The following is a 23,146-nucleotide window of genomic DNA, read 5'->3' on the forward strand; positions in this document are numbered from 1 at the left end:
CCCCACGCCCAGGGCAGCCCGGGGAAAGGAGACCTAGGCAAGTCACCAGTGGAAGAGAGTTCCTGGAGGACCAAACTGGCATGCTAATCCTAACCCTGCCCCCTGAGAGCCCAGTGGCCTTGGGCGAGTCTCACTGTGTTCGGGTGTGTAATGGGGATGACCAAAAAGAGGCGAAGATCCACGGGACTGTGAAAGTAAAAAACTTGGCACCGGGGGGCTTCCCTGGTGGTCCAGGGGTTAAGAATCCACCTTGCAATGCAGGGCATGCAAGTTCAATCCCTGTGTCAGGGAATTAAGATCTCACATGCCTCAGAGCGACTAAGCCAATGAGCTGCAACTACTGACGCCCTCACTGCAACTAGAGTCCATGTACCGCAAAGAAATTTTCCGCATGGCACAACAAAGATCCCGCATGCCACAACTAAGATGCAATATAACCAAGTCAATCAATAAATAAAACAACTTAGCACAAAGCTGGCACAGAGAAGAGGCTCAGGAATATGCAATGTCCCACTCTTCTTTTCTGCCTCCCCTGCTGGTCCAGCATCCAACTGACAATCCATGCTGTTGTCTGTCCACTCACTACCTGCCATCAGCGCCAGTCTATGCTCAGCCTAGCTCTAGCCATCAGCCCCACTTATGGCAAATTCCTCCCCGAGGACAGATTTGAAAGTGCTGAGGATAGGTTGTTGAGTGATAGTGATGACACCATGCTCATAGATTTCAGTACATTTAATCCATACAACAACTTTTCGAGGGAGGTACTTTTTTTTTTTTTAGTGACTGTGCCAGACCCCAGCAGTGAAAGAGCCAATTCCAGGACCACCAGAGAAGTCTCAGGGAGGTACTTTTATTGGTATTATCATTTTTCAGAAATGAGAAAACAGAGGTACAAAGAAATGAGGTGTCTTGTTCAAGATCACATGCACCAGGAAATTTGCAGAGATGGGACTTCCTTGGTGGTCCAGTGTTTAAGAGTCTACCCTTCCAATGTAGGGGGCGTGGGTTCAATCCCTGGCCAGAGAACTAATATCCCATATGCCCTGTGGCACAGCAAAGAAAAGAAGGAAAGAACGCTGTAGAGGCCAGACTTGAACCTGGTTCTTCCTGATTCTACAAAGATCCTGGGACTCAGCTTCCAAAACTCAGACTGTTCTAAAACCCAGAAGAATGAAAGTGTCAGTCTCTCAGTCATGTCTGAATTTTTGTGACCCCGTGGACTGTAGCCTGTCAGGCTCCTCTGTCCATGGGATTCTCCAGGCAAGAATACTAGAGTGGGTTACCATTCCCTCTTCCAGTGGATCTTCCCAACTCAGGGATTGAACCTGGGTCTCCTGCATCACAGACAGATTTTTTACTGTCTGAGACACCAGGGAAGCCCTCCATGCTCTCAAAGGATAAAATTGGAGTGTGTGGACATGAATGAGGAGGGGACTGAAGGGACAAAGTGGAGAGAACCGCCTCATGAGCTCGGCACTCAATGGTCATTCAGAGGAAGGACTAGAAGTTATATAAACTCCGAAGCATGGTAAGCTCCCAAGTGAGATCCAACCCCCAGGAAATTTAATCTGAAGGTGTTCGGGTTACCAAAGAAGCTGAGTCCCAGGATCTTTGTAGCCAGGGCCCATGGCCAAGGTCAATTCCTTCTTCCTGGTTACATGGTGATCTGAGAGGTCTGCAGTTTCAGGTTACCGAAGAAGCTGAGTCCCAGGATCTTTGTAGCCAGGGCCCATGGCCAAGGTCAATTCCTTCTTCCTGGTTACATGGAGATCTGAGAGGTCTGCAGCCTCTTCCTGTTTGCCACGTGTCCATCCTGGTGATCTTCACATTCTGGAAGCACATGAACAAAAGCATCAAGATACCCAAAAGTATCTGTCTCTGCTATGTCTGGCACTGGGACCCCACTCCCCATCCCAGGCTTTCATAATGAGGAGTGCATTAGCTAGATATCAACTCTGCTCTTTGCAGAGTGTTTTCCTTTTGTTTCATTATCAGCCTCGAGCCAATCTCTATGGTAGACACTGTGAGTTGTTCCTCTAAGTTGCTCCTTCCTTTCCTTGGTGATAGAACATTAAATCTGAGTTCAGCCCGAGATCATCCAAAATGGGTATTTCTCTGGTGTCCAGTAGCTAAGACTCCACCCTGCCAAGGCAGAGAGTGTGTGTTTGATTCCTGGTCTGTGGACTAAGATCTCACATACCGTACAGTGTGACCAAAACATTTAAAAAAAAAAATTCTTATCTTTTAGGACTTCCCTGGTGGTCCAGTGGTTGAGACTCCAAGCTCCTAATGCAAAGGCTTGGGCTCGATGCCGTAAGATCCCACTTGCCACTTGGCCAAAGAAAAGAAATGAAAAGAAAAAAGATCATCCAAAATAAAGACTATATTTCCCAGACTCCCTTGCAGCTAGGCAGACACTGAGACTGGGAGTGAATAAGATCTGAGGGCAAGCCATGTCTACCACTTCCAGGCTGTGCCTTCCATTCCAGTCCAGTGTCCCATCACCCCACTGGTTGGAACACAGACCCAGCACATGAGCTGGTAAGCCATTTTCAACCATGAGGATCAGGGCAATGCACTGGGAAATTGTGGCGCTAAAGCAGAAGAGATCTGCGTTCTTGGTACTGGAACTGCCATATCAACCTCTGAATGCTTGCACTCAGATTGACACTTTGGAGATAAACTACTATTTTTCTGAAGTCACTGTTGTTTTGAGGTCTCTGATACAATCAGATACAATATCCTGTCCTCTTATGACTTCCTAATTGAACACTCCTCCCAACCAAAAGTCTATAGGAAGTAACCTCACAGAGACATGCTAGTCTCAAATTCATCCATTCATCACCAACTACCCATGTATCAATTTCAAAAAGCCCTCTCTCTCCAGGGTGGTTAAATCAGCCCTTCCTTCTTCAGTCTACCATTCAGGTATTCTTTCAACTATTCACATCCAACCAGGCAATTATCTCAAATTCTAGTTATATACCCTTCCAAAAGCATCCATCCTTTAATCCTTTGTCCTCTGATACATTCATCCATCCCTCCTTCCTTCCATGCATCCATTTAGTCATCCATTCACTCTTCCATCATTGTGTCCTCTCATCCACTTATCAATACATTTATTTATTCATCCTTCATTCACTAGCACATTCAACCTTTCACCCATTTGCCTTCTTCCCATTTATTTATCCATTGATCCATTCTCATCCAATGATTCCTCTTTCTGTTTGTCTGCCCATGCAGCTGTTCATCTCTCTATCCTCCCATCTATTAATTTTTCTTTCCATCATTCTATCATGCATCCTTCCATTCAGTCCTTACTTTCATCTGTATTTACCAGCTTGGACCCTTCTAAACATCCACTTCCCCTCTATCCATGTCATCCTCATCAGGAAATTCCACACTGGTTGATGCATTTTCACTTCTCCCTAGTCTAACTTTCTCAATAAGTTCTGCTCTATTAAGTTTTTTTTTAAACAAGAGGTTGGGTTCTGGTCCCCTTGTCCAACTTAAGAAGAAAAGGGGAAAGGAGGAGAGGAACAATGAACTGGGCCCTTATGGGGAGAGAAAATAGCAGGAAGCCTCAGGAATGGACTTCCATGCAGTTCCAGATTTTGTTATATTTAGAGCTGAGTACTTACATTTTCTGGGTGCTAACTTACATATTTTTAAATTTTTTTGAGGTTCCAGTTTTTCATTGCTGTAATATAAAAATACATTTGACTTTTGTATGTTGACATTATAGTCTGTGACCTTGCAAAATACACTTATTAGCTCCAGTTTTTTGTGTAGTTGAGGATTTTCTACAGGGACATCCATATCATCTGTAAATAAGGATAGTTGTAATTCTTCCTTTTCAATCTATATGATTTTTTTCTTGCCTTATTGCACATAGTAGACAATGGGCATGTGAAAAGATGCTCAGCACCACTAATCATCAGAGAGATGCATATCAGAATCACAGTGAGATATCACATTACATCTGTCAGAATGACTATCATCAAAAAGTCTACAAATAACAAATGTTAGAGGGGATGTGAAGAAAAGGGAACCCTTGTACACTGTTGGTAGGAAAACAGTGTAGAGGGTCCTAATAAAACTAAAAAATAGAACTACTATATGGTCCTGCAGTTCCACTCCATGGGCATGTATTGAAAGAAGATGAAAATACTAATTTGCAAAGACATATGCATCCCAGTGTTCACAGCAGCATTTATTAGAACAGCCAAGATATGTAAGCAACCTAAGTGGCCATCAACAGATGAATGGATAAAGAAGATGTGGCATATATACACAGTGGAATATTGCTCAGTCTTAAAAAGAATGAAATTCTGCCATTTCAACAGTATGAATGGACCTAGAAGGTATTATACTTGGTGAAGTAAGTCAGAGAAGGACAAACACTCTTTGATATCACTTTTATGTGAAGTCTAAATGTAAAACAAATGAATAAGTATAACAAAACAGAAACAGACTCACAGATACAGAGAACAGAGTAGTAGTTACCAGAGAAGGAAGAGGGTGGGGCAAAGTAGGGGTAAGGGATTAAGAAATACAAACTGCTATGTATAAAATAAGGAAACAACAAGGATATATTATACAGCACAGGGAAATACAGCTATTCTTATGTAATAACTGTAAATGGAGTATAATCTATACAAATATTGAATCACTACTGTATTTCTGAAACTAATATGATATTGTAAACCAAATAAACTTTAATTTAAAAAGAGAGAAAGGAAAAGCAAACTAGGAGATATGATTGGACTAAGCCACAGATAGGGGAGACCTTTCAATTTAGAAAGGAGTTGGGACCTCCCTGGCGATCCAGGGGTTAAGACTCTGTGCTTCCTCTGCAGGGGGCATGGGTTGACCCTTGGTCCGGTAACTAAGATCCCACACGTCATGTGGTATGGCTAAAAGAAATTTTAAAGCGAGGAGTCACTAATGATTGCTGTGCTGTGCTCAGTCGCCCAGTCATGTTTGAGTCTTTGTGACCCCATGGACTGTAACCTGCCAGGCTCCTCTGTCCTTGGGAATTCTCCAGGCAAGAATACTAGAATGGGTTGCCATGCCCTTCTCCAGGGGATCTTCCCAACGCAGGGATCAAACCCAGGTTTGATCAGCAGGCAGATTCTTTACCATCTGAGCCACCAGGGAAGCCCAAGAATACTGGAGTAGGTAGCCTATCCCTTCTCCAGGGGAACTTCCAGACCCAGGAGTCAAGTCAAGGTCTCCTGCATTGCAAGTAGATTCTTTACCAGCTGAGCTGCCCAGGAAGCCCCCCTAATGATTAGCAATGCAAAAATATTCACACATTTTTTTGACAGGGAGCTGATAATCAAATTATCAAGCTTATCTGTATTGGAGATGATCATAATAGAATGCCAGGTAATTTTGAGAGCCGTAAACACATTTGTGACACTGTAACTAGACCTGTTCAGATCTCAGTCATGTACTGTGACAAACGTAGGGAAGATATTTGGAGTTCTCTGGGATTAGTAGATGTGGTGAAATGTTGTGGGAATATGATAATTAAGTTCCTGTGTATATATTGAAACATGGGTCTTACAGATCTGTGAAACTGAGTAGGGGAGGTAGGTGAATGTTCAGTAGATGGAGAGTCTCCTGTGTCAGGAGTATCTGTGTCAGGAGAGTCTGGGCATGGGGACCAACTATGCAAACATACTGAAAGGAGAATAGTTGTAATTAGAGAAAGAGGGTCTCTGATCATTGATGTGTGAGGGCATATCCAGGTAACACATAGACTCAGTATTTTCCCTCCAAGAGAAGCATGCTTAGGAATTTGAAATTCAGAGAATACAGATCTAAGTTTAAATTTTAGCTATGTCATTTTATAGCCAAGTTGTTTTTTTTATTTTAATAAAGATGTCTGAACCTAAAAAAACAAACAAAAAATTCTTGTAAAATTTGTTTTGTGGAGCTGAACTCCTGAACTTTTGCTTATCTGTAAAACTTTTGTTCTCTCCATAAAGTCTGAATGAAAGCCTTGCTGGGCAGAGTATTCTCGGTTGTAGGTTTTTCCTTTTCATCACTTTAAGTATATCATGCCTTTCCCTTCTGTCCTGCAGGGTTTCTGACAAAAGTCAGCGGACAGCTTTACAAGAGTTCCTTGTAATTTGTTGCTTTTCCTTTGCTGCTTTTAATATTCTATCTTTATTTTTAATTTTTACCATTTTAATTAGAATGTGTCTTCTTGTGGTCCTATTTGGGTTAATCCTGTTTAGGACTCTCTGTGTTTCCTGGATCTGGATATCTGTTTCCTTATCCAGGTTAGGGAAATTTTCTGTCCTCAAATATGTTCTCTGACCCTTTCTCACTTCTTTCTTCTGGGACCCTTATAATGCAAATATTAGTACACTTGATGTTGTCCTAGAGGTCTCTTAAACTGTCCTCAATTTTTAAAATTATTTTTTCTGTTCAGCTCCAGTGATTTCCACTACTCTGTCTTCCAATTTGCTGATCTGTTCCTCTGTATCATCTAATCTACTGTTGACTCCTTTCAGTGAATTTTTTTTTTTTCAGTGAATTTTTAACTTCAGTTATTGTACTATTCAGCTCTGTTTGGCTTTTTTTTTTATATTTCTTGACTCTGTTAAAAATTTCTAGCTTCTCACTCTGTTCATCCAGTCTTCTCTTGAGTTCTTTGACCACCTTTATCATCATTGACATAAACACTTCATTGGTAGATTACTTATCTCCACTTCCCTTAGTTCTTCTAGGATTTTATCTTGTTGCTTCATTTGGAATATATTCCTCTGTCACCTCATTTTGTGTAACATGCTGTTTTTTATTTCAATGTACTTGGTAGGTAGGTTATGTTTCCCAACCTTGGAAAAGTGGTCTTTTGTGGGAGACATCCTATGCATCCCAGCAGGATACTCCCCTGTGGTCACCAGTACTGTATGATCTAGGGTGCTGGCAAATACCATTTTGAAACTCTCCTTCTAGTTTATTAGCTTCAGGACCCAGATCTGCCTCCTGCCCATCAGACTTTAGGTACCATTACTGGGACTTCCCACATGACACAAATAATTGGGTGGGGAAACAACCCACTACTTTGAGGAAAAGTTCTCAGCCATTATTTCTTCTAATATTTCCACTGTCCCATCATCTCTTTCTTCTTCTGATATTCCACTAAGAAGATTCTTCTATCCCTATGGAAGAAAGGAGAGGATAAAAAAAGGAGGGAGGAGAGAGGAAAAAGAAAAGTAGTGGTAAGGGGAGATGAGAGGGAGAGAAGGAAGGAAGAAAAAAGGAAGACATGAAAGGGAGAGTCTGAAAGAGGGAAAGAGAGAGAAAGGGAATATAGAGAGAAACAGACGAGGAGAAAAGAGAAGGGGAATGGAAGGAGGGGGAAAGGTGAAGGGAGAGTTAGGAAAGAAGAAAGAAGAGGAGGGAAATTTTTTAAAGATAATTCTCAAAATGATTAAAAACCTAATTCTCAAAATATGTGCTGCACATGTGTCAAGATTATTTAATTCATTAATGAGGGAACTAGGTGTAAAGAAAGCTGGTCCATCTGGAGAAGGAAATGGCCACCCACTCCAGTATTCTTGCCTGCAAAATTCCATGGACAAAGGAACCTGTAGGGCTACTGTTCATGGGGTCACAAAGAGTCAGACATGATTGAGCAACCAAGCATGCATGCATATCCCACAGACACACTTACATATATGCTTTGCAAATGTTTGGCATTGTTTGCAACAGTAAAAAATAGAAAACAAAAATGCCTACCAACAGAGAACTGGTTTAATAGACTATATATCGACACAGTATAGCATGCAGAAATAGTATGCAGCCATAATAAAAAGTAAGGAAAATTTCCTTATTGAAATGGCAATATTAATATCCCCAAGATATATTATTAAATGAAAAATGCAAGGTGAAGAGCAATATGTGTATGTGTATATAAATATAAATTTTGTAAAAATATACAATGAATTTTACGTAAGAAGGAGAATGAGAATATCCATATTTGCTTATATTTGCATAATGTCACACTGGAAGGATAAACAGAGGATTTAAAAAAACAGTTGTCTGGGGAAATACAGGTGAGAGTGAGGCTTTTCTGTGTTTTTCTTCTTTTTTGCATTTTTAAGAGTTTTGTTTTGAACATTCTACCTATTTTTAAAATAATGCTGAATAATACCCAATGTTGTTTTAGCATTTATTGATATCATAAAATTTGTTTCTCTATTAGTTATTTTATGATTAATTATTTTAATAAAATGTTTTATATGTTAAAAAAGAAAAGAAAAGAAAGCTAGTCCCCAAGACAAATGAAACACTAGGATTTTTATAGTCCAAAAATGTGGGAAGGAAATACTTAGTTAACTACAAAACTGGCTAATGTCTAATTTTATTGCATTTTTTAAAATCTGGGGGGAATTTCACCTTCTCTAACAAACAGAAAAAGATAGTCATCGTGAGTTAACAGTTTTATAGAATTGTAAAATGCTTAGACCTTGATCAACTATGTAAACAAAATGACATCCTATTTTGAAATGTGATTATCTTTAAATGGACCTGTAAGAAATGAAAAAGGCCCATAATTACCTTTTTAAAATTTCCATGTTTTGGATAATTTTTCTTGGCAGAAGGGAAGAATTTCAGAGGCCCCATTCACTGTCCTTTTCACTCTCCAATAGAAGAATGATCCCTATATCAAACTCAGTCCCTAGATTTTGGTTCCCCTAAGTTTGGAGGGGTTTTGGTTTTGTGTGGTTGGTTGGTTGGTTTTGTTTGGGAACTGGGAGAAAGAGCTATGCACTACTGGCTGTATCTTCCTACTCTCACTAAAAACATCTAGGAGGAGGTAAAAGATTGAAGGCAGGAGGAGAAGGGGATGACAGAGGCTGAGATGGCTGGCTGGCACCACCGACTCAATGGACATGAGTTTGAGCGAGCTTCGGGACACAGTGATGGACAGGGAAGCCTGGCCTGCTGCAGTCCATAGGGTCGCAAAGAGTCAGACATGACTGAGCAACTGAACTGAACTGAAAGGAAATTCTGCCCTTCTCCCCGTAGCTCCCAACTTTTTAAATGCTGATCCCCACTCTCCACTGGAAGAATCCATAGAGAACTGAAAACTTGTGTGTGTTAGTCACTCATTGTATCTGACTCTTTGCAACCCCACAGAATGTAGCCCGCCAGGCTCCTCTGTCCATGGGATTCTCCAGACAAGAATACTGTCTTGTATTGGGTGGGTTGCCATTTCCTCCATGGGATCTTTCCGACCCAGGGATTGAACCTGGATCTCCTGCATTGCGAGCAGATTCTTTACCGTCTGAGGTGGCTCAGATTGAAAGTTTAAAATTATAGAATGCTGGAATCCTCAAACATTACAACAACAGATTTGGAGAACCACAGAATCTTAGAAAAATGGCAGTTTAGAGAAGCCATTTAGCTCAGTCTTGGAACTCAGTCTTTAGCTCACCCTTCATAGCATAAAACATCTTTTATAATGAGTCTTCTTAGACTGTGCATAAAGATCTCCCAGACTCACTTATCTTGCCTCCCTAGGGAAAAAAAACAACACAATTCTAGCTATCCTCCCTTCTGCTGAATCCAGAAGAATACTTTCTCTCTCCAACCTGTCTGAATGGGAGGACCAAACTCACAACCGTCACCATCACAGATGATTGAGTCTAGGGACTTCCCTGGTGGTCCAGTGGTTAAGACTCCATGTTCCCAGTGCAGGGGTTCTGAGTTTGACCCTGGCCAGGAAACTAGATCCCACATGCTGCAACTAAAGATCCTGCAGCTCTTACTGCAAATAAGACCCAGGGCAGCCAAATAAATTTTTTTTTAAGTATCTAATCCTGAATGGGTGTAAGTGTGTGCATTGGGAGGTGGTCAGAATGTAAAAAAGGGGCGAAAGATGTGAGAGTTGAAAGAAGCAGCCTAGAGCTTACTCTTACTCCATGAAAGCCATTCTAGCAGCAGATCCAAGATGGAGAAGGTGGTGCTGTGTGAATCACTCAGTTTTCCCAGAGTTCCTACCATTGTGATCACAGGACCCCTCAGCCTAGACAGCCAAGTCTTAACCCAAATCTACAGGCTTCCTAGCAGATTCAATTTCCAAGCCTGAGAATCAACATACAGGTAAGGGTTTTGAGTTGTGTTCAATAACATGTGTAGGTAGAATATAATTCCCAGGAATTTTGTTTCAGGTCAGTAAAGAAACTTTATAAATATTTGGTGCAAAAGGATGGAAAACCATTATGTAGAGTATTACAGAGAGCAATCACTCGGTCATGTCTCTAGAGATGATGAGACTGGGTCTCAGAGGTGGTTCCTACATCTCAAACTTGGAAAATGAAAACACACACACACACACACCCACACACACACACCCACCAATAAAGTTCTGATAAAGTAGCACAGGTAAACTTTGGTTATTATTATTTAATATTATCTTGAGTAAAAACAGTAAAACTTGTTGAATTAAACCCTTTCAACTGAGTTGTTTCTTTTACTGTTCTAAATTTTCATTTTTCTCTTTTTTAAAAAAAGAACTAATTAATTAGGATCTGGCAAAGAGAGAGGGGGCTTCCCTGGTGGCTCAGATGGTAAAGAATCTGCCTGCGATGTGGAAGACCTGGGTTCGATCCTTGGGTTGGGAAGATCCCCTGGAGAAGGCAATGGCAACCCACTCCAATATTTTTGCCTGGAGAATCCCCATGGACAGAGGAGCCTGGGGGGCTACAGTCCATGGGGTGGCAAAGAGTCAGACACAACTGAGCGACTAAGCACAAAGAGAGAGGAGCCATCTCTGTTTTCTATCAAGGCTTTCTAAAACCGTATGCTCACCCTATTCGACAGACAGGGAAACTGAGTCCAAGAGAGTTATGTGACTCACCTGATAAAGAAAAGATGGAACTCAGATTGTATGATCCCTAAATGAAATAGCCTTAAGAAAGACATTCAACTGCTTCTCACGTCCTACCAAGACAAGCTTAACTGGAAGCTGAGCTGAGGGAGAACTGAGAGATGGGAAATATGAAGAAAGGGGTACGTCCCCCAGTAGATTTCCCTGGGTGAATTCAATCCACCTTTTTACAGGTGGGAGATTATAGGTTATATAACTACCCCCCAGATAAAGCAATCTCTTCCCTCATGACAACCATACCCAGAAAACTTGAATCCCAGGGTGTTCAGATTTCTGCAGAGTCGATTTCCCAGGATGTATTTAGGTAGGATCTGATGCCCTGGGCACAGTCCTTCGACCTGGCACCATGGAGCTGGGAGGGGCCTTCACCATCTTTCTAGCACTCTGCTTGTCTTATCTTCTCATCCTCATCGCCTGGAAACGGATGAGCAAAGGGGGAAAGCTGCCGCCTGGTCCCACACCGATCCCTTTCCTGGGGAACGTGTTGCAAGTTCGTACTGATGCCACTTTTCAGTCTTTCATGAAGGTGAGTCTGTCTACTTTCACACAGCTAGAAGCAACTCATTCTATAGGGAGATAGTGTAGAAATTTCTGAATTCTATAACAAAGGCTCTTGGAAACATAACCTTAGATTTCTGGAATTCCAGAATCTTAAACTCTTGGAAACACAGACTCCTAGCACATTGAAACTTAAGACCTTCAGGACTTTGGAATAACAGTAACTTCTTCTTTAAAAAGAAAAATATGTTGCATTGCACTACTTGTTAAAGAGTTTTTTTAATGTGGACCATTTTAAAAGTCATTGTTGAATTTATTATAATATTGATTCTGTTTTTCTGTTTTGGTTTTCTGGCCACAAGGCATGTGGGATCCTAGTTCCCTGAACAGGGATCAAACCCGCACCCCTTGCATAAAGTCTTAACCATGGGGCCTCCAGGCAAGTCCCTGGAATAAACAGTACCTTCTATCCTTAGACACAAGAACTCTTAGAGGCACTCTGTTGGTCTTCAGACTTTGACTCAGTATCATGAAATCTTAGGATTATTCTAGAAAAGGTAGTACTTCAGGACGAGACACACGGATCTTGGAATTCCATCTCATCTAGGTCCACTGTTTTATAGATGCGGAAAGCAAGGCTTGTAGCAGCATTGGGGGATCTTCCCCAGGATCACAGAAGCCAAGACTTCTGTGTCTCTTTATCAGTAGGCTTTCCAAGCCCAGGACTCAATTTTATCTGTTATTCCCATGTTCCTTGAAATCGCCATCTCCTAAAATCCTTGACTTGTTGTCACTTAGTACTGCAATCAGCCACCTCCTCTTATGTCTTCCTTCACTCAGCTCAAGGAGAAATATGGTCCAGTCTTCACCGTGTACATGGGTCCCCGGCCAGTGGTTGTTTTATGTGGACATGAAGCAGTGAAGGAGGCCCTGGTTGACCGAGCAGATGAGTTCAGTGGCCGTGGAGAACTGGCTTCAATAGAGCGAAACTTCCAAGGTCATGGTAGGTAACAACAACAAAAATAAAAACAAAATGTGATCACAAAGTGTAATGTACTTCTATGTCCCCGCTTCTTTGATAAGTACTCTAAATGAATTACTGCTGTGACTTCTCTGAGAGCTATTAATGTCTTCCTAATTTTGCAAATGAGGAATTTGAGAATAAGAAACAGTAGTAGTAACAGTAAGTGGTAGAATCATTTTACTTTGAACCCAAACCGTCTGACTCTAGAGGCTCGTCTGTGTTACTCATGTTATTTTTGATGGACGAATGGCACTCTTGTAATTCACCAAGCTCTCATACCCAAGCTTACTTTTTATCTTCCTATATATACACACACAGACCCAACCCATAGGTCTCTGCATCCTCCACAGACACCTTTCTAATGTTTCCTACACATCAATCTCTAATGGCTCCAGAGACAGAATTCCAGAATTCTTGCCTGGAGAATCCCATGGACAGAGGAGCCTGAAGGGCTACAGTCCATAGGATTACAAAGAGTCAGACACGACTGAGGCAACTTAGCATGCACGCACGTCTCTAACTGTCCACATCATTCAATTCCAAGCAGCCTCACACCATTTTTGATACTTTCATTCACCCATTTTTTTATCCCTATACCTTTCCTTCCATCCATCCATTTTTCCATTGATCCATACAGCCACCAAAAAAATTCATTTATTCATTAGACTTTCTATACAAATATCAGTATTTTTCCAATAAATTGACCTTTACATCATCTTCTCACTTACCCATCTAGTCATCATTTCATCCATCCATTCATTTTTCCTTCCATCATTTATCCACCTATTAATCATTCAGTCATCCATACACCTTTCCAACCATTTACCTATACATCTCCAACCATCCATCCATTAGCCCTTTACCCATCCAGAAGTCTTTCATCCATCCATTCATCAATCATTCCAGTCACAAACACTTTCTTCCATTCATTAATCTATCAAAATCATTTCATCAAATTTCCAAACATTAATTCACTGATGCATGCACATCCGGAAACTTCTAAATACTATTTACTACATAGTAACTCCTTTTGTGTGGGTATATTAGTGTACAGGTATGATCTTCTGTGAACACTTACACATACGTCTAGAGAATCCAAGTAGAACATAGAATATATAAAGTCTCCCCATTCCAATGTACTCTACATGACATTCTATCTATGCTTGTATACTAAATTGCTATAGTCATGTCCAACTCTTTGTGACCCTATGGACCCTAGCCCACCAGGCTTCTCTGTCCATGGGATTCTCCAGGCAAGAATACTGGAATGTGTTGCCATGCCCTCCTCTAGGGGATCTTTCTGACCCAGCGACGGAACTCACATCTCCTGTGGCTTCTGCATTGCAGGCAGATTCTTTACCACTGAGCCACCAGGGAAGCCCATTCTATCTATATCTCCCCCCATATTCCTAGGTATCCATCCATTATATGCAGTTATCCAGTTCCAGGTCTCTAGCCTGTAAGAAACTCTCCTTAATCTCCCACAGTCGTTACTAGCCTGATTCCTTTTCCTTCGTCTCAGTCCTGGGCTGTTTTGGGGGGTCCAGCAGGGAGGGAACTTTAGTTTCCCCATTAAACCTGGAAGGTTGAACGAGGCATCCCCGAGGGGAAAGTTTACAGCTGTCGTATCCTGGCACCCTCCCAGTCCAGCACAGAGCTGGGCACAAACAAGAGGGGAGACGGGAGCCTGACCCTGAAATCCCTGCAGGTGTCGCTCTGGCTAATGGAGAACGATGGAGGATTCTCCGACGCTTCTCCCTGACCATTCTTCGGGACTTCGGGATGGGAAAGAGGAGCATTGAGGAGCGGATCCAGGAGGAGGCCGGCTTCCTACTAGTGGAATTACGCAAGACCAAGGGTATGTGGGACACCAGCCAGGAGGGCTACAAGGGGACTTGGGGGGTGGGGGTGTAGAGAGCTCAGTCATGAGAAGATAGGCTTTAGTGGGAGAAAGTTTGGGAGTGGGAAAGGATGAAGAAGATGAAGGATTTACTGAGATTTCTAGCCAGATTCCATGTTAAAAGTTAACACTTAAAGACCCTTAGAGATCCCTTGTCCAGGGACTTGAGTCAGTGGATCTTAAGGAGTTTTTGAGCTCTTCATATCAAGTATAGATTTTGCCAATATGTGAGTTTATGCCTTTTTGTGGTGATAGGATTAAATTTATCTATCTAACTAGGTATATATTCACACATACACATACAAACACACGAAATTTGGGTAAAAACCATATAATGTAAAAATTTGCCCCTCTAACTATTTCTGAGGGCATGAGAGGATGAAATGGTTGCATGGCATCACCGAATCAATGGACATGAATGTGGGCCAACTCCAGGAGATGACGAGGGACAGGAAGGCCTGGTGTGCTGCAGTCCATGGGGTCCCCAAAAGTTGGACATTTACTGGCAACCCAACAACAACAAACTGTTCTAAGTGTACAGTTCAGTTGTGTTACATATATTTACATCGTTGTGAAAGATTTTTAGAACTTTTTCAACTTGCGAATCTGAAACATTATACCATTTCATTACATTTTTAAAGGGATCCATGATCCACCCAAAAATAAGATCTGGAATGTCTGGGTCTAATGAAAAAAGACACAGAGGCCAAGAAATACAGAGATGAATAAATTAGATACAGAAATAGAGACGAATTTCTCTACATTAGACTCTTCCCTTGGGCTCCATGGGTGCCAAATGGTCTGCATAAAGACTCTGTATACTCAGGTACCCCTAGAAATTATTTGCAAAACTAATTGTGATTATATGCATTGCTTTAGGGAAATTGTCCCCATACCCACTGGCCTGACCAGCATCTCGTTTTATAGATGGTGCAGCTGAGGCCAAGGGAAGAATTTTCTTTTAAATAGTGCAGATGGAATCATTGGTAGAGATAGGCCAAATCTAGCCATTCTTTTCTATTTTTTAGTGCATCCCTTACCTCCACTTCTTTCCAAAACTCTGTGACTCTCCAGGACAGTTCACTTCTTTTTTTTTTCTTCTTTTTTAATATTTTTGGCTGCGCTGGTTCTTCATTTCTGTGCAGGCTGTCTCTAGTTGCAGCGAGCAGGGGTTACTCTTCGTTGTGGTGTGTGGGCTTCTCATTGCAGAGCACAGGCTCTTGACGAGAGGGCTTCAGTAGCTGCAGCGCACAGGATCAGTGGTTGTAGCTCTCAGGCTCTAGAGCACTCAGGCTCAGTAGTTGTGGGGCATTGGCTTAGCGGCTTCTCAGCACGTGGAATCTTCCCAGACCAGGGATTGAACCTGTGCCCCCTGCATTGGCAGGCAGATTTTTATCCACTGTACCACAAAGGAAGTCCCAGTATAATTAACTTCTAATAACAAAAAATAAGGATTCAGCTCCACTAGCATCTCTCACATGTTTATTACATGTCAGGCACTGTGCTAAGTATTTTACATTGATAATTAACATTGAATTTTCATGAGCCAATGAGGTGGCTATTTTTTTAATCTTCACATATTTTTATCTGTTTATTTGGCTGCACCAGATCTTAGCTGAGGCACACAGGATCTTTAGTGGCAGCATGTGGGATCCAGTTCCCAAACCAGGAATTGAACTCGGGCCCCCTGCACTGGGAGCATGGAGTCTCAGCCACTGGACCACTAGGGAAGTCCCTCGGGTGCTTATTAAACCAACCTGCACATTGGGAAAGTTAGACTCAAAACACAAACATGAAATCACTATCAAATGCTATTAAGCAGTTGAGCCAGGACACATATCTGCAACTGAATGATGTCACATTCCATGTTCCTACTCATGGCCTCTAACTTCCATTATTCAGGGGCTCGCATCGAACCTACTTTCTTCCTGAGCCGCACTGTCTCCAACGTCATCAGTTCCGTCGTCTTTGGAAGTCGCTTTGACTATGAGGATGAGCAGTTCCTGAAGTTGCTGCAAATGATCAACCAGAGTTTCATAGAAATGAGCACATCCTGGGCCCAGGTGCCCATCAGCCATCTCTCTGTCCACCCCCCAACCTCTGTTAACTAAGCCCCTGCCTCTTCCTCACTAACTCCTCCCCACAATCTTGGGAGGCAAGTATCAAAGATGCCCTGGGTGTCCAAGAAGCAAATAGCCTCATGCAATTCTCAGATCCTGTGCTGGATGCTAAGCCCAGCTATTGGACTCCAGACTCAGCCCAGGCTGGCCTCTGGTACCCATTGCTAACAAACATCCCTTGCTTATTCCCCACAGTTGTATGACATGTATTCTGGAATCATGCAATATTTGCCAGGAAGACACAATCGCATCTACTACTTGATAGAGGAGCTCAAGGACTTCATTGCCTCCAGGGTCAAGATCAACGAAGCCTCGCTTGACCCCCAGAACCCTCGGGATTTCATTGATTGCTTCCTCATCAAGATGCACCAGGTCCCTCTTCCTCTGCCCCCAGTCCTTTCCTCTCATCTCTCCCATCCCTAGCGCCTACAACTTTAGACTCATCTGTAAACATATTGATGACAGTATGTCAAGCGCCAAGCATTGTTTCACCAGGTTGACTTTTATTTATAGATGAGATATAGAAACTATTAAGGTATAAACTCTTACACTCTTAAACTTTGAAGCTAAAACTTCTGAGAACATGGACACTTAAAATCGTACACCTTTCTAATCTGATACACCAGAGACTTGCAAACACAGAAACGTAGAATGCATTTTTAGAGTCTTAGAATTTGCCAAGCTGAAACATTTAAAGTCTAAGCTTTGGAATTTAAACTTTAAAATGAAAAGTTTAATGTCTTCTCAGCTTCCAATGCAGGGGGTGTGGTTTCTATCTCTGGTTAGGGAACTACGATTCCATATGCCAAGTGGTGTGGCTAAGAAATCAATTTTTTTTCCAAAAATTTTTAAAAGTTTAGTCTTAGAGATATAGCAATTTAGAAGCTTAGTAACTCTGCATCATGGATTCTTAGGATCTTATAAATTTAGGAATTTCTATTTTTCTACTGTAGAACCTCTATAGTCGGCAGGTGTTTTGTTTTTGACAAACAGATATTTGATTGAAATTTGACCTTTGTTTATTTTTTATTTATTGGTTTGGCTGCGTTGGGTCTTAGTTGCAGCATGTGCGCAAGAGCTCAGTATTTCCAAAGCACATGGGATCTTACTTCCCCGACCAGGGATCAAACCTGCAACCCCTGAATTGCAAGGCAGATTCTTCAGCACTGGACCACCAGGGAAGTCCTTCAGCAGTTTGAAATCATGTACCCTAATGTCTTAGAACTTTCAAATCTGACAAGGCAATCTCCACTTCCCTCTCCCTCATTCTCCCCATTGTTCACTACACTCCAACTATCCTGGCAGCTACACTGGCCCCCTCTTTGTTGTTCCTCACCAGACACACCTCTGCCTCAGGACCTTTGCTCTGACTGTTTCCTCTCCCAGATACTCATCTGGTTCACCCATCTATCGTTTTCACAAAGCCCTACCTTATACACAGGGAGAAAACAAGATGAAGGCAGAAGATGGTGAGTCTATTTATCATCTCTCTCATTTTCAGGATAAAAACAACCCCCACACAGAATTCAACCTCAAGAATTTGGTCCTGACCACCCTCAACCTCTTTTTCGCTGGCACTGAGACAGTGAGCTCTACACTCCGCTATGGATTGCTGCTCATGATGAAGCATCCTGAGGTGGAAGGTGAGTGTCCACCTGAGCCGCTTACCTGGCAGACCTCATTCCCCACAGGAAAGAAGACATCATCCTGAAACTTTACAATCACACAGCTTTCAACTCTTCACACTTTAGAACCTCAGGATGTGGAATCTCAGAATCTCTGGCTTGGAAAGTCATTTAATTTCATCTTCTGCTTGGTGCCTGTCATGGTTTCTTATCCAATACTTTGGCCACCTGATGCAAAGACCCTGATGCTGGGAAAGATTGAAGGCAAAAGGAGAAGGGGGCGGCAGAGGATGAGATGGTTATAGATAGCATCACTGACACAATGGACACGAATCTGAGCAAACTCTGGGAGACGGTGAAGGACAGGGAAGCCTGGCATGTTATAGTCCATGAGGTCACAAAGGGTCATGACTTAGTGACTGAATTACAAGAAGAAGATAGTTTCTTATGTGGTGAGTTATGAGCAACTTAGTAGCTTAAAGCCACAATAATCTATTATCTTAACAGTTCTGGACTTCAGGAGTTCAAATAGGCTTTCACTGGGTCAAACCAGGGTTGATCTGACTCCTTGCCTTTTCCAACCTCTGGAACTGTATTTCTTGCATTCCTGGGCTCCAGTTCCAAAGTCAGCAGCATTGCATCTTCAAATCTCTCTTTGTATCCATTGTCACATCTCCTTCTCTGACTCTGACCTTTCTGCCTCCTTCTTATACAAACACTTGTGGTTACTTTTAGAGTCAATATGGATTATTCAGAATAATCTCCCCATCTCAAAACCCTTAAGTTAATTATATCTGCAAATTGTCCTTGGTCATGGAAGGTAACATCCCCAGGTTCCAGGGATTAGAAGGTAGTATCCTTGATGGCCATTATTTGGCCAACTATAGTGGCAGAATCAAATAGAATCCATCGCCAGTAAACTGTAATCTGGTCTGGTTGGGTAACTCCAGTAATGAGAAACTCATTTACTCACCAAAGGAAAAATCCCAGTTTTGGCCCCTCTCCCTTCTAATGTGGCTTCTCCAGTGAATCAGCAGTAAAGAATCTGCCTGCAATGCAGGAGATGCGAATTCGATCCCTGAGTCAGGAAAATCTCCTGGAGGAGGGAATGGCAACCCACCCTAGTATTCATGCCTGGAGAATCCCATGGACAGAGGAGCCTGGCAGACTATGTATAGTCCATAGGGTCACAAAGAGTTGGACACAACTGATTACCTGAGCATACCTTCTAACGTAATTCAAAACAAACTAACAAATTTCTCTTGTTACAGACAATGGGAGAGACTAACATTTCCATTCAGACTCATCTAGTTTCTCCTTCATTGTCTGAGTTGTCTTTTACTAATATAAATCATCTAATATCTAATGGACACCTCAATCACTTGCATACTGGATTACATGTGCAATTTACAACTCCATGGGCTTTATGCATTGTTGTTGTTGTTCAGTCACTAAGTCGTGTCTGACTCTTTGTGACCCCATGGACCGCAGCACACCAGGTTTCTCTGTCCTTCAGTATCTCCAGATACGTCTTTCCAGAGTTTGCTCAAACTCACCATTGAGTCAGTGGTGCAATCCAACCATCTCATCCTCTGTTGCCCTCTTCTCCTCCTGCCTTCAATCTTTCCCAGCATCAGAGTCTTTTCCAGTGAATTGGCTTTTTGCATCAGATGGCCAAAGTATCAGAACCCCAGCTTCAGCATCAGTTCTTCCAGTGAATATGCAGGGTTGGTCTCCTTTAGGAATGACTGGTTTGATCTTCTTGCTGTCCAAGGGACTCTCAAGAGTCTTCAGCACCACAATTCAGAAGCATCAATTCTTTGGCACTAAGCCTTCTTTATGGTCCAACTCTCACATCTGTACGTGACTACTGGAAAGAGTGTTTATTAGCCCCACCAATGTGTCCGCAGTCAAGAATAAAGAGACAGTCCAAATACATACAGAGCTGAAGACACAAACCTATGACCCAATCCTGGCCTCCAGAAACACCTCCTGCATCTTTGTCTGCTGTGTGTTCTGGTTTTTTCCAGCCAAGATCCATGAAGAGATTGACCAGGTGATTGGACCACACCGGATCCCAAGTGTCGATGACCGGGCCAAGATGCCCTACACAGATGCCGTGATCCACGAGATCCAGAGACTTACAGATATCGTGCCCATGGGCGTCCCCCATAATGTCATCCGGGACACTCATTTCCGAGGCTACCTTCTGCCCAAGGTGGAGCTGCACCTCCCCTGTCATCCCCGCCTCCCCCTGTACCCCACTGTACCCCCACTCCTCCTGGGTCCCTGCCATTCTCCAGACTCCAACACTGATTTCTCCTAACTGAGCCCATCTTCACCCCAGGGTACCGACGTCTTTCCTCTTCTTGGCTCTGTCCTCAAAGACCCCAAATACTTCCGCTACCCAGATGCCTTCTATCCACAACACTTCCTGGACGAGCAAGGCCACTTCAAGAAGAATGAAGCCTTTGTGCCTTTTTCCTCTGGTAGGTGTCTATGGTCTGAGTCCCCCCACCCCCAACAGTTCTGCAGAAACACGCTAGATATGTCCCCCAATCATTAGTCTGTATTTGACATTCAGGTTTGAATGGGAAGCTGGGTGCTATTTCATAGACTCATACAATACTAGAATCCCAGAATTCCAGAATGATGGAATATCAGGACCATGGACTCTGATAATTAGAAAAGTAATAGCACTAAATAGAGGCCAGCATATTTTTTCTAAGGGCCAAAATATAAAATATTTTAGGTTTCGCTGGTCTTTGAACTATGCAGTCTACACCATTGTACTGTGAAAGCACCCATAGACATTCATAAATAATGATGCTGATACTGAGTCGTGTCTGACTCTTTGCAACCCCATGAGCTGTTGCCCACCAGGCTCATCTGTCTGTGGAATTTTCCAGGCCAGAATACTGGAGTGGGTTGCCGTTTCCTCCTCCAGGGGATCCTTCCGTCCCAGGGATTGAACCCATGTCACCTGTGTCGCAGGCAGGTTCTTTACCTGCTGAACCATCCTGGGGAATTCTCTGGTGATCCAGTTGTTAGGACTCCAAGCTTCCACAGCATGGGGCCAGGTTCAATCCCTGGTGGGGGAAATAAGATCCTGAAAGCTGCATGGCATGGCCAAAAAACAATAAAAAGAAAAAAGCATGTCTGTGATGGATGCAGAATAAAAAAAAACTATGCACATTAACACTGAATTTTAATTTTCACATGTCACAAAATATTATTTTTCTTCTGATTTTTTAACCACTTAAAAATGTTAAAAGATTCTTATTTTGCTGACAGTATAAAACAGGGAGCAGGAAAGATACATCCAATGAACAGCAGCTTGGTAACTCATAATACAATGTCTTTGAAAAATCGCATTTTAAGTGTAAGCTATATTGAACCTGGTGTCAGTGCAGCACACTCCACCACTTACAAACACCATCAGTGGGGCCATGAATGAGTTACTTCAGCTCCCTGTCTGTGAAATGGAGACTAATCTCTCCAAAGCATTGGAAGAGTGATTGACAAACAGCAAGCACTATTGTTATTAAAATTTTTATTGGAGTATAGTTGATTTACAAGGTAGTGTTAGAATTTGCTGTAGAGCAAAGTGAATCAGTTACACATATATATATATATATTCACTTCTTTTTTTTTTTTTTTTGGTAGATCAAGCACTATCTAAGTGTGAGCTTTTGTTTTCCCTCACCAGTGTCTGGCACCTTGTAGGCACTTCCTAAACCTTTAAAAGAACCAGAAATGAAAAGACTTTAAATGCATGGATCCTTTACAACCATTCGGTCTTACAATCTGTTGGAATGTGTGCCGTCAGTGAAGTAGCTTCCACGTGTTGAGCCCCCTATACGTGGAAGATCCTAGCGGAGCATTAACTGTAGAAACCCACTGCATCTTTATGATAACCCTAAAAAGTGGGTATTATCATGACCCCAGAGATACAGCGGAGGCAGCTGAGGCTGAGCGGTGGTGAGACCGGAACCCTCTCCATGATTCCGGGTCTGCCTCTCCCCACTATTCCCCCCGCCCCCTTTCTCCCCTCTCTGTGCCCACAGGAAAACGCATCTGCCTGGGCGAGGCCATGGCCCGCATGGAACTCTTCCTCTACTTCACCTCCATCCTTCAAAACTTCTCCCTCCGCTCTCTGGTACCACCTGCTGACATCGACATCACGCCCAAGGTCTCAGGCTTTGGCAACATCCCTCCGACCTACGAGCTCTGCTTCATGGTCCGCTGAGCGCCCCCTATTGGACGTGGAAGGAACCGTCGGAGAACAGAGCTCTGCCCAAGTGTCCAGGCGCACCCGACCTCTTCATCCCCCTTCAATTCTCACAACGATCCTAAGAGAAGGCACTATTACACTGTCACGGGACACTGGTCAGCAGGGGTCATCCCAAAATATGGAGCTGTATACCTTCTACATCCAGCAGAAAAGCAATGCCCTGGCCGAGACTTTGGCAAAAGCTTGCAGATTTTAAGTTCATTTGTTCACCTCCACCTAGGTTTCTATCTGTACCAAATTCTTATTGTAGACCTCCATGTCGTTATGCTGTTCCGTTGACCTTTCCCCAGTAATGACCAGAGGTATATAATGAAGAATAAACATAATAAAATTTTCAAATGGTGTGATGCATTAGAAAAGCAAAGTAGGGGATTTCCCTGGTAGTCCAATGGCTAAGACTCTGAGCTCCCAGTGCAGGGGAGCTGATCAGGAAACTAAATCCCACAAGCTACAACTAAGAGCTTGCAGGCCGCAACTAAGACCTGCTGCAGCCAAATAAATAATTTCTCAAAAAAAAAGGAGAAAAGAAAAAAGAATTCCAGAATTGGAATTTTAAATCGGTGGCATGGGTGGTTTCATAAGGCTATAAGGAGCAAGCTGTTCAGGTATCTGGAGAGGGAATGTTCCTGGCAGAACAATTAAAAAGGGGAGAGCCATGAGGCAAAAGACTGGCTGTGTGCTCATGAACCCACAAGCAGACAGGTATGGCTGGAGTAGAGGAGGAAGGGAGAGCATAGGAGTGAAGGGTTAAAGGGCCAGATTATGTGGGG

At 42.6% G+C, this 23,146-nt stretch overlaps 1 protein-coding gene and 1 long non-coding RNA gene across 4 annotated transcripts; one reads left to right on the forward strand and one right to left on the reverse strand.

The window, feature by feature from the left end:
• Nucleotides 1-755: 755 nt before the first annotated feature.
• Nucleotides 756-19,694, reverse strand: LOC122421526. 3 transcript variants are annotated; one of them, XR_006263512.1, is made up of 4 exons: nt 19,639-19,694; nt 18,126-18,330; nt 16,259-16,349; nt 756-1,830 (listed from the first exon to the last, which is right to left on the reverse strand). It is a non-coding gene; the product is annotated as an uncharacterized LOC122421526 (long non-coding RNA). The 3 variants fall into 3 exon arrangements; XR_006263513.1 differs by lacking the exon at nt 756-1,830 and adding an exon at nt 15,652-15,709; XR_006263511.1 differs by lacking the exons at nt 16,259-16,349; nt 18,126-18,330; nt 19,639-19,694 and adding exons at nt 11,156-12,402; nt 15,378-15,536.
• A 316-nt stretch (nt 19,695-20,010) lies between these two features.
• Nucleotides 20,011-22,471, forward strand: LOC122421525 (putative inactive cytochrome P450 2G1). Its single transcript, XM_043437609.1, has 3 exons — nt 20,011-20,300; nt 20,430-20,571; nt 22,150-22,471. Exons 1-3 carry the CDS (start codon nt 20,184-20,186, stop codon nt 22,329-22,331), a joined length of 441 nt encoding a protein of 146 aa, XP_043293544.1. The 5' UTR covers nt 20,011-20,183; the 3' UTR covers nt 22,332-22,471.
• Nucleotides 22,472-23,146: the final 675 nt, after the last annotated feature.

Source organism: Cervus canadensis, chromosome 18 (assembly GCF_019320065.1).
Source record: "Cervus canadensis isolate Bull #8, Minnesota chromosome 18, ASM1932006v1, whole genome shotgun sequence".
Lineage (NCBI taxonomy): Eukaryota > Metazoa > Chordata > Mammalia > Artiodactyla > Cervidae > Cervus > Cervus canadensis.

Bases quoted from the DNA above. Each gene is read 5' to 3' on its own strand.
- LOC122421525 (XM_043437609.1), top strand. From the start codon at position 20,184: ATGCCCTACACAGATGCCGTGATCCACGAGATCCAGAGACTTACAGAT. The intron at 20,301-20,429 runs GTGGAGCTGCAC...TCTTCACCCCAG, and splicing joins GAGGCTACCTTCTGCCCAAG to GGTACCGACGTCTTTCCTCT. The intron at 20,572-22,149 runs GTAGGTGTCTAT...CTGTGCCCACAG, and splicing joins CTTTGTGCCTTTTTCCTCTG to GAAAACGCATCTGCCTGGGC.